Source organism: Oncorhynchus kisutch, linkage group LG17 (genome assembly GCF_002021735.2).
Source record: "Oncorhynchus kisutch isolate 150728-3 linkage group LG17, Okis_V2, whole genome shotgun sequence".
Classification (NCBI taxonomy): Eukaryota; Metazoa; Chordata; class Actinopteri; order Salmoniformes; family Salmonidae; genus Oncorhynchus; species Oncorhynchus kisutch.
Genome location: NC_034190.2, coordinates 11,878,181 through 11,890,272, shown reverse-complemented (window position 1 = coordinate 11,890,272; position 12,092 = coordinate 11,878,181). Strand labels below are relative to the sequence as shown.

The 12,092-nt window shown below is 41.9% G+C and overlaps 1 protein-coding gene across 1 annotated transcript in view; it reads left to right on the top strand.

Moving 5' to 3' along the window:
- The window catches only part of LOC109908431 (solute carrier family 45 member 4), a 50,137-nt gene that overhangs the window by 33,098 nt on the left and 4,947 nt on the right, over nt 1-12,092 (top strand). Inside the window, exons 5-8 of the mRNA XM_031795117.1 lie at nt 6,758-6,937; nt 7,057-8,225; nt 8,513-8,612; nt 9,352-9,563. Coding sequence (XP_031650977.1) covers nt 6,758-6,937; nt 7,057-8,225; nt 8,513-8,612; nt 9,352-9,563 — 1,661 coding nt within the window. The remainder of the gene's footprint in view (nt 1-6,757; nt 6,938-7,056; nt 8,226-8,512; nt 8,613-9,351; nt 9,564-12,092) is intronic.

Here is a 12,092-nt window from a genome sequence, read left to right as displayed (position 1 = left end):
GACAACTTTTGCTTTTACTCCACTACATTTCTAAAGAAACAATGTACTTTCTACACCCAAAAGTACTCGGTACATTTTAAATTCTTAGCAGGACAGGAAAACGGTCTGATTCACGCACTTAAAAAGAAAATTCCTGGTCATTCCTACTGCATCTGATCTGGCGGACTCACTAAACAGGCTAAACACAGATGCTTTGTTTGTAAATGATGTCTGAGTGTTGGAGTGTGCCCTGGCTATCAGTAAATTAAAAAAACAAAAAAATTGTGCCGTTTGGTTTGCATAATATAAGGAATTTTAAATGATCTATACTTTTCTTTTGATACTTAAAAACCTCTTTGGGCTGAGATCCCGCTAACGGGATCGATATGACAACAGCCAGTGAAAGTGCAGGGCGCCAAATTCAAACAACAGAAATCTCATAATTAAAATTCCTCAAACATACAACTATTTCACACCATTTTAAAGATACACTTCTTGTTAATCCCACCACAGTGTCCGATTTCAAATCGGCCTTGCGGCGCAAGCACCACAAACGATTATGTTAGGTCAGAGCCAAGTCACAGAAAAACACAGCCATTTTTCCAGCCAAAGAGAGGAGTCACAAAAATCTGAAATAGAGAGAGAATTAATCAGTAACCTTTGATTATATTCATCAGATGACACTCATAGGACTTCATGTTACACAATACATGTATGTTTTGTTCGATAAAGTTCATATTTATATAAAAAAAAATCAGTATACATTGGCGCGTTATGTTCAGTAGTTCCAAAAACATCCAGTGATTTTGCAGAGAGCCGCATCAATTTACAGAAATATTCAGCATAAATGTTGATGAAAATACAAGTGTTATACATGGAACTTTAGATACACTTCTCCTTAAAGCATCCGCTGTGTCAGATTTTAAAAAACAAGCAAACCAGGCAATAATCTGAGTACGACGCTCAGAGACTAAAACAACCCAAATAGATATCTGCCATGTTGGAGTCATGGCGGACAGAAGTCAGAAATAGCATTATAAATAAAATTACCTTTGATGATCTTCATCAGAATGCACTCCCAGGAATCCCAGTTCCACAGTTCGATAAAGTTAATCTTTATGTCTAAATACCTCCTTTTGTTAGCGCGTTCAGTTCACAAATCCAAATTCATGACGCATAAGCAGACGAAAAGTCCAACAGTTCCGTTACAGTCCGTAGAAACATGTCAAATGAAGTACACAATCAATCTTTAGGATGTTTTTTAACATAAATCTTCAATAATGTTCCAACCGGACAATTCCTTTGTCTGTAGAAATGCAATGGAACAGAGCTCGCTCTCACGTCACGAGCTCATGACACTCTGCCAGACACCTGGCTCAAACAGCCGTTATGAGCCCCCACTTCACAGTAGAATCATCAAACAAGGTTCTAAAGACTGTTGACATCTAGTGGAAGCCTTAGGAAGTGCTACATGACCAATATCCCACTGTATCTTCAATAGGGAATAAGTTGAAAAACAACAAACCTCAGATTTCCCACTTCCCGGTTGGATTTTTTTCTCAGGTTTTTGCCTGCCATATGAGTTCTGTTATACTCGCAGACATCATTCAAGCAGTTCTAGAAAATTCAGAGTGTTTCCTATCCAAATATACTAATAATATGCATATCTTAGCTTCTGGGACTGAGTAGCAGGCAGTTTACTCTGGGCACCTTATTCATCTAAGCTACTCAATACTGCCCCCAGCCATAAGAAGTTAAGTGTTTATAATATATATATATATATATATATATATATATATATATATATATTTTTTTTTTTCTCTAAGGGGTGGATCAAAAGTATATTTTTATGTATATTTTAGCAATTACATTTACTTTTGCTACTTAAGTAAATTTAAAACCAAATACTTTAAGACTTTACTCAAGTGGTATTAGTATTTTACTGAGTGACTTTTACTTATACTCAAGTATGAAAATTGGGTACTTTTTCCACCACTGCGTATACAATGGGTGTGATAAAACATGTATTTTTTCCAAAGCAACTACAGTAATGTGTGCATTCATTTTATATATGGGTGGTCCAAGGAATCAAACCCACTATCCCTGGTGTTACAAGCACCAGCTGAGCTACAGAGGGCCAGCATTGGAACTGGGGGTTAGGCAGGGTTAGGGTTAAAAATAATAGAAAATTCAATTTCGAAATGCTTTTCAGCCTATTAATTCATGGAAATACCAGTCGGTGTAAATCCATTTGACTGGTCATGCTTATCGGTCTATAGTTAATTTGCATAATTGAGTGTAATTAAATTGGTGCATGTGTACAGTATATTTGTTATGTATTCAGATAAAGAGCCTTTGAGCGGGAAATCTGTCAGACAGAGCGAGAGCTGCTGCCACAGCATCTCAAACAGCAAATGCGTAGGCAACAGAAGGCAGGCTTCATCAGCGTGTCACACACCACTTTGCAAGGAGCTGGAGGCAGTATGCATTTTTAAAAACATATACTTAATTGTTTGAAACCTTAACATTTTACTAAATTATTATGAGGCATGTCTTACCTTGATTCAAAAGTAGCCAAAATCAGACCATATCTGTAGAGGCAATTATTTGATATCAACTTTCTTTCTTTGTCCAGTAGTCAAAGGAACAATCCTAGTCATATTAGCAACCCATGCTAGTTGTTGCATATTAGGGGAAGGCAAATGTGGCGATACCTAGTCAGTTGTGCAACTGAATGACTTCAATTGAAATGTGTTTTCCTCATTTATTTCTCCCCTCTTTCTACATTTCTAACGGATATATTCATCTCTGTCACGTGAAACCGCTCGCATATGGGGTGTGCTTTTGACAACAGTGTTTTAATAGCATAATGAACATTCACGCGTAGCTTCCTGCCTTGTGTGCGTTGCTGTGCTTATAATATGAAGAAATAATAGTTTATCAACATTATAAAGTTAAACGTTCTGATCTGTTGCATCAGACTCATAACTTTTTATGTTTTTTTTTTTTGTAGCGTAGGCCTACTGGTTGTATGAACTTGGGATCTATCGTGTGTGTGTGTGTGTGTGTGTGTGTGTGTGTGGCTCAGTTGCTAGAGCATGGCACTTGCAATGCCAGGTTTGTGGTTTTGATTCCCACGTGGGACCACTATGGGGAAAATGTCTGCACTCCCTACTGTAAGTCTCTCTTGATAAGAGAGTGTCTGCTAAATGACTGAAATGTGAATCAGAGAGAGAGACATGATTGAGTTCACAGGATAGACTAATTATGTTTGCTGTTGTTATCAGTGATAGCAGCCAGACCCTCCGGCAGGCTTTCTGCCTCACCTAATAAGCCCTCTTCTGGAGTGTGATATGAAGCTTATTGAATTGAAAAGTAGCTCTCTCTGTGGTTCTCCTGAGTTTAGAAAGGTCAGGAAAAAGCCTGATTCTATAACTTCAATTCTGTTCTAATGCAACGTGACCAAAAGTTTCACATCCTACATTAGCCAGCCATCGGCTTTGGTAAATTCATTATCAGTGGAAGTGACCCTAAGTGCCTCACACTGTGCAGGCGAAAGAGAGGAGGGATCCATTTTGCTCTGTGCTTTAAAGGTTCAGCAGAGGGGAAGATCGATAGATAACCCATAGAGTTGTTTTGCTGCCGGCTTCAGGACAGTCCACCAAGTAGGACTGAAGAGTCTGGTAGTAGTGGAAGAGAGAGGACAAGTAGCGTTATTTTCTCTGCTTGCTGGAGATGTGGCTCCATGGGTCACTGAACAAACTGAAAAGTTTGACAGGTCCTGGATTTCAATTGGATTTGATTTAGCTGGTCCGCGTGGCTTTGAAGAGTGTTGGAGAGAGGTGTATGTATGGGTGTGTTGGCTCAGTGCCCTCGTCGTAGCCCTCCCAGAGCAGCTATTGTTTTGCATCGTCACCCCTATCTCAGGTCCCAGTAACTTGCTGAGAAACAGAAGCAGCAAGGCTACAGACTCCTGTGTCCGCTGACCTGCTGGGCCGGGCGGTGTGTGTGTGTGAACCGTCATTCTCCGTGACATGGGAAAGGACTGGGAACCAGTTCACAGGGAAACGTTTCCTGTTGTGCCCTCCTTCTTACCTTTCAATGCCTATCTGGAGCTACTTCCTGTCTCCAGCGCTAGCTCACTGCGCGTCACCCCATCAGCCACTCCATTGTCAGGAAGAAAGGCTTTTCTTACTACGTACACACTGACTGACTACACACAGACTGACTACACACAGACTGACTACACACAGACTGACTACACACTAACTACACACAGACTGACTACACACTAACTACACACTGACTGACTACACACTGACTGACTACACACTGACTACACACACACTAACTACACACAGACTGACTACACACAGACTGACTACACACAAACTGACTACACACAGACTCAGTACAGACTTCTTTCTTCAACTTGTATACCTCTCTTCCTCATCTGTGGTCGTTGTTGATTAGCTAAATATTTTCAAAATAGCATTTCCCCTTTAATAAGAAGGTCTGAATAATGACTTGTTTGTTGTTGTGTGCGTGGAGTTCCTCTGGGCTCAATGTTATGATGGAAATTCACTACTAGGAGTTTACGTTCCCAGTGAAATTGACACTAATGGCGCTTACGATAAGGCTTTGGCTTTGTTTTGTTTTACGGCAATGAAACACAAGCTTTCATGGCTAGTTTGTATTATAAATTATATTTTGATGAATACGATGCTTGTTTTGATAACTCTGCATTGGTGTGACCAGAACAGGAGTGTTCCAATGAGGTTACACATATATGAGGTAACATCTAGATGAGGTAACACATAGATGAGGTAACACATAGATGAGGTAACACATAGATGAGGTAACACCTAGATGAGGTAACACATAGATGAGGTAACACATAGATGAGGTAACACATAGATGAGGTAACACATAGATGAGGTAACACATAGATGAGGTAACACATAGATGAGGTAACACATAGATGAGGTAACACCTAGATGAGGTAACACATAGATGAGGTAACACATAGATGAGGTAACACCTAGATGAGGTAACACCTAGATGAGGTAACACCTAGATGAGGTAACACCTAGATGAGGTAACGCCTAGATGAGGTAACGTCTAGATGTTCTCTGTAGCCGTAAGGGTACATATGATCCAGTCAACGATGTGTGTTTCCTGGTCTGTGAGATGATATATGTAATAAATGTCAGTGTGTGCCATGAACCAATGTCCTTTGGGGTAATACTAAACCTCTGGGTAAGACAGAGGTCTTTCTCACAGCTTGGACCAGACACAAGGGCAACGAGAGTAGCCACACACCACGCAAGGCGTTATGGGAAATGGGCTATGAATGACCTAGGGTATATGGTGGTGTGTCAGGGTTTCCGTTAGCCAGCAATAGCCGGATTTGGGCCTACAAATAAATAAATAGAACAGCCAATAAATATAATTGACGTCAGACAGGAGAAGAAGAAAAAAAATCTTTTTAGCCTCTTAATTGGTGGAAATCCATTTGACTGGTCTTGTTTATCGGTCTATTGGTTAATTTGCATAATTTAATGGAATTAAATTGGCGTGTGTGTATAGTATATTTGTTATGTATGTTATCATCTGAACAGCGTACAGATACAGAGCCTTTGAGCAGACAAATCTGTCAGACAGTTGAGAGCTGCTGCAGCATCTCATACAGCAAATACATAGGCAACGGAAGGCAGGCTTCCTCAGCACGTTACATACATTTCTACATTTCTAAGGGTTATTTTCATCTGTCACATGAAACCTCTTTGCACATGGGGTGCGCTTTTGACTGTGTTTTCCGCTAATAGTATAATGAACATTCACACGTAGCCTCCTGACTTGTGTGCGTTGCTAATAGTTTATCAACATTTTAAAGTTAAATGTTCTGATCTGTTGCATCAGACTCATTGCTTTTTAACGTTTTTTTTTTAAATGTAGCCTAGGCCTACTGGTTGTATGAACTTGGGATCTATTGTGTGTGTACCCTGTGTGTGTATGTGTGTGTCCTGTGTGTTTGTGTGTAAGAAGGCCTAACCCACTAATCGGGTATTGATTGACATGTGCAAATCTCTCTCTCCATCTCTCTCTCTCCACCTCTCTCTCATCTCTCCATCTCTTTTCATCTCTCTCTTGCTCTCTCTCTCCATCTCTCTCATCTCTCCATCTCTCTTTTCATCTCTCTCTTGCTCTCTCTCTCCATCTCTCTTTTCATCTCTCTCGCTCTCTCTCCATCTCTCTTTTCATCTCTCTCTCGCTCTCTCTCTCCATCAACTCTCTCCATCTCGCTCTCCATCTCTCTCTCTCCACCTCTCTCTCATCTCTCCATCTCTTTTCATCTCTCTCTTGCTCTCTCTCTCCATCTCTCTCATCTCTCCATCTCTCTCTCTTTTCATCTCTCTTTTCATCTCTCTCGCTCTCTCTCTCCATCAACTCTCTCCATCTCTCTCTCCATCTCTCTCATCTCTCCATCTCTCTTTTCATCTCTCTCGCTCTCTCTCTCCATCAACTCTCTCCATCTCTCTCTCCATCTCTCTCTCTCTCCATCTCTCTCTCCATCTCTCTCTCTCCCTATCGATCCAGCAGTGTGCTCCTAGTTGGAGAGCTGAAAGGAACTAAGATGGATATTGCTTTTCAATATGTGTATAATGGAATGGAATGGTCTCTGTGTCCAACTTTCTCTCTGTCTGTGAATTAGGTCTGGTTTTCTGAACCTGTTATACCGGCTAGGATGCTAACTCAGTCTCTGGTTGTGGTCAAGGTCTTGCCGTCGGCGACGTGCCAAATAACCAGCCCATAGGGATCGTTCTGACGGTGCTCGGAGTGGTGGTGCTGGACTTCAGTGCAGACGCAACAGAGGGTCCCATAAGGGCCTACCTACTAGATGTGGCAGACACTGAAGAACAAGACATGGCCCTCAACATCCACGCCTTCTCCTCTGGTATGACACACGTCTTAGTAGCAGGATATTTCCATCACATACCTGTGTCTGTAATGTCTGTGAAAGTTTTGATAGATTGAATATTCTCAAACAGGAAATGATGTGTGTGTCTGCGCCAGGTTGTGGGGGAGCGGTGGGCTACGCGCTGGGCGGTCTGGACTGGACCCACACCTTCCTGGGCTCAATCTTCAAGTCCCAGGAGCAGATCCTCTTCTTCTTCGCCGCCATCTTGTTCACCATCTCGGTGGCTCTGCATCTGTTCAGCATCGAGGAGCAGCGGTATAGCCCCCAGCAGGACCGGCTGGACGAGGAGGCTGACGCCGCCTCCTCCACTGTCAACAAGGTCAACGACACCCTGGGGAAGCTCCACGGCCACAACACCCCCCATATGGAGCTCATTGGAGAGGACGACATCTACGACCCTTGTGACCGTTACGAGTTCTACGGAGAGGGGGGCGAGGACGGGCGCTCATTGCGCGACATTAACATGGACTTCCTGGATGTGGAGATGGTGAGGTCCAAGTCTGACTCTGTGCTGCAAATGGCTGATGCAACACTAGATCACCTGGACCACGAGGCTCTGTTCCTGCGCCATATCGAGCCCTCCATCTTCGCCGACCACCTGTCATCCTACCACGGCTCTCCACCACGCCGCAGCAGCAGCACAGGCAGCCAGGACCTCCTCAAAACCTCCAAAAAGATCTGCCGGCTGTCCCAGTTTCTGCAGGAGCAGGACCGCGACAAGGAGGAGGAGCTGCTCAACAACCAGGTCAACGAGCAGAAGACGCCCAACGGCCGGGCGCACGCCAACGGCTTGGGCCAGGGCGCCAACGGGCACGCCCGCTCAGTCATGAAGATCTCGGCCAGCACCAACGCCTCCACGCGGCACCGCCGCCACATCTTCTACCGCCAGCCGTCCTGCACCTTCTCCTACTACGGCCGCGTGGGCTCCCACCGTTACCGCTACCGGCGAGCCAACGCCGCGCTGCTCATCAAGTCCTCGCGCAGCTTGAACGACATCTACGAGGTGCAGCGGAGACAGAAGAGGAGACAGCAGAATCCCAGAGCGCGCCACCAGTCAGGCAACACCAACTCCAGCGGGGACACAGAGAGTGAGGAGGGGGAGACGGAGACCACGGTCAGGCTGCTGTGGCTGTCCATGCTGAAGATGCCTCCAGAGCTGATGAGGCTGTGTGTCTGTCATCTCCTCACCTGGTTTTCCATCATAGCTGAGGCCGTCTTCTACACTGACTTCATGGGCCAGGTCATCTACCACGGAGACCCCACGGTAAGGCTGCTGGGACTCTAAGGTCATTGTGTCACGTTATTATAAAGCCGATTGTATTTATGTTGGGCAAAGTTTTCTTTTTGGGCATAAATGTACATATCCTTGTCTTCTGCAAATAAAACACTATTGATCACACAAAAAAACTCACTCCACACCAGATTTTCTTGCCAACCTGTGATTTGAACCTGCTAAACTCTGGTTGCTCGCCTGCTTCTCTAATCTCTGGGCTACCAGCCTCACATTCTCTCTCAGTAACCAAGCTGAGTTGTTGTATCTTCTCTTTCCAGGCTCTTGCTAACTCCACGGAACTGCAGAACTACCACAAAGGAGTTCAGATGGGCTGCTGGGGGCTGGTCATCTACGCCCTGACAGCTGCCTCCTGCTCAGGTCACTGACCAGTCACTGAGTTGAATGATGGATGAAAGGAAGGATGGATGGACGGACGAATGAGCGAACAAAAAAATAAATGAAGTGAACAATGAATGAATGAGCCATGTGTAGGCCGTGTGCTTTGAGGCAGGCATAAAAACGGTAGTGAACAATGAATGAATGAGCGCATGTGTAGGCCGTGTGCTTTGAGGCAGGCATAAAAACGGTAGTGAACAATGAATGAATGAGCGCATGTGTAGGCCGTGTGCTTTGAGGCAGGCATAAGAACGGTAGTGAACAATGTGCACACAGTCTTCAGCCAAGGTGCTATCTGTGGCTCTGTTCACATGCTGGAGGGTTAGACCGTGATGAGCTAGTGAGCTGAGACGACCTGTACAAGAACAGTCAGACAACTCACAAAGAGCTGTACAGCAACCCAGGATCTAAACACCCAGAGGAATGTTGTACTAGCTACTGGTCACTAAATCATGGTGCCATTCAGTTGAGCCACGGTGTGGATAACACTGGAGTCACCCAAACCAACTTATTCCAGGCCACATGAAATCTAGGTTTCCAGCGTCGCCAATGTGCTTTCGCTTCTGCTTTGCATGTTCTTTGGGGTTTTAGACTGAGTATCTTGTAAAACACTTTGTGACACCTGCTGACCTAAAAAGGGCTTTATAAAATATATTTGATTTAGCATCTCCTTGTTTATATTCCCAAATGCTTATAAACGATTCTATTCTGTTGTTTGCAGCCGTACTACAGAAGTACCTGGACAACTTTGACCTGAGCATCAAGGTCATCTACGTCTTGGGTACGCTGGGCTTCTCCATCGGTACAGCTGTCATGGCCATCTTCCCCAATGTCTACGTCTCCATGGTGATGATCAGCAGCATGGGCATCATCTCCATGAGCATCTCCTACTGCCCTTATGCCCTCCTGGGACAATACCATGAGATGAAAGAGGTAAGGATCTATACTTGTTAGTACACACACTGATATAACAGGTTAGTTAGTAGACACTGATATAACAGGTTAGTTAGTAGACACTGATATAACAGGTTAGTTAGTAGACACTGATATAACAGGTTAGTTAGTAGACACTGATATAACAGGTTAGTTAGTAGACACTGATATAACAGGTTAGTTAGTAGACACTGATATAACAGGTTAGTTAGTAAACACTGATATAACAGGTTAGTTAGTATACACTGATATAACAGGTTAGTTAGTATACACTGATATAACAGGTTAGTTAGTCAGTTACACACTGATATAACAGGTTAGTTAGTTTCACACTGATATAACAGGTTAGTTAGTATACACTGATATAACAGGTTAGTTAGTAGACACTGATATAACAGGTTAGTTAGTTTCACACTGATATAACAGGTTAGTTAGTTTCAGACTGATATAACAGGTTAGTTAGTTTCACACTGATATAACAGTTTAGTTAGTTTCACACTGATATAACAGGTTAGTTAGTGACACACTGATATAACAGGTTAGTTAGTATACACTGATATAACAGGTTAGTTAGTATACACTGATATAACAGGTTAGTTAGTATACACTGATATAACAGGTTAGTTAGTATACACTGATATAACAGGTTAGTTAGTCAGTTACACACTGATATAACAGGTTAGTTAGTTTCACACTGATATAACAGGTTAGTTATTATACACTGATATAACAGGTTAGTTAGTAGACACTGATATAACAGGTTAGTTAGTTTCACACTGATATAACAGGTTAGTTAGTATACACTGATATAACAGGTTAGTTAGTATACACTGATATAACAGGTTAGTTAGTTTCACACTGATATAACAGGTTAGTTAGTTTCATACTGATATAACAGGTTAGTTAGTTTCACACTGATATAACAGTTTAGTTAGTTTCACACTGATATAACAGGTTAGTTAGTGACACACTGATATAACAGGTTAGTTAGTAGACACTGATATAACAGGTTAGGTAGTAGACACTGATATAACAGGTTAGTTAGTAAACACTGATATAACAGGTTAGTTAGTATACACTGATATAACAGGTTAGTTAGTATACACTGATATAACAGGTTAGTTAGTCAGTTACACACTGATATAACAGGTTAGTTAGTTTCACACTGATATAACAGGTTAGTTATTATACACTGATATAACAGGTTAGTTAGTAGACACTGATATAACAGGTTAGTTAGTTTCACACTGATATAACAGGTTAGTTAGTATACACTGATATAACAGGTTAGTTAGTATACACTGATATAACAGGTTAGTTAGTTTCACACTGATATAACAGGTTAGTTAGTTTCACACTGATATAACAGGTTAGTTAGTTTCACACTGATATAACAGTTTAGTTAGTTTCACACTGATATAACAGGTTAGTTAGTGACACACTGATATAACAGGTTAGTTAGTAGACACTGATATAACAGGTTAGGTAGTAGACACTGATATAACAGGTTAGTTAGTAAACACTGATATAACAGGTTAGTTAGTTAGTAAACACTGATATAACAGGTTAGTTAGTCAGTTACACACTGATATAACAGGTTAGTTAGTTAGTAAACACTGATATAACAGGTTAGTTAGTCAGTTACACACTGATATAACAGGTTAGTTAGTTTCACACTGATATAACAGGTTAGTTAGTTTCACACTGATATAACAGGTTAGTTAGTGACACACTGATATAACAGGTTAGTTAGTAGACACTGATATAACAGGTTAGGTAGTAGACACTGATATAACAGGTTAGTTAGTAAACACTGATATAACAGGTTAGTTAGTTAGTAAACACTGATATAACAGGTTAGTTAGTCAGTTACACACTGATATAACCGGTTAGTTAGTTAGTAAACACTGATATAACAGGTTAGTTAGTCAGTTACACACTGATATAACAGGTTAGTTAGTCAGTTACACACTGATATAACAGGTTAGTTAGTTTCACACTGATATAACAGGTTAGTTAGTTTCACACTGATATAACGGGTTAGTTAGTATACACTGATATAACAGGTTAGTTAGTAGACACTGATATAACAGGTTAGTTAGTTTCACACTGATATAACAGGTTAGTTAGTTACACACTGATATAACGGGTTAGTTAGTATACACTGATATAACAGGTTAGTTAGTATACACTGATATAACAGGTTAGTTAGTTACACACTGATATAACGGGTTAGTTAGTATACACTGATATAACAGGTTAGTTAGTAGACACTGATATAACAGGTTAGTTAGTTTCACACTGATATAACAGGTTAGTTACACACTGATATAACAGGTTAGTTAGTTACACTCTCCCTCTCTTTACTATTCCTCTCCCTCTCTCTTCTCTCCCTCTCTCCCTCTCTCTTCTCTCCCTCTCTCCCTCTCTCCCTCTCTCTACTATCCCTCTCTCCCTCTCTACTCTCTCTACTATCCCTCTCTCTACTATCCTCTCTCTTCTCTCTACTATCCTCTCTCTTCTCTCTAC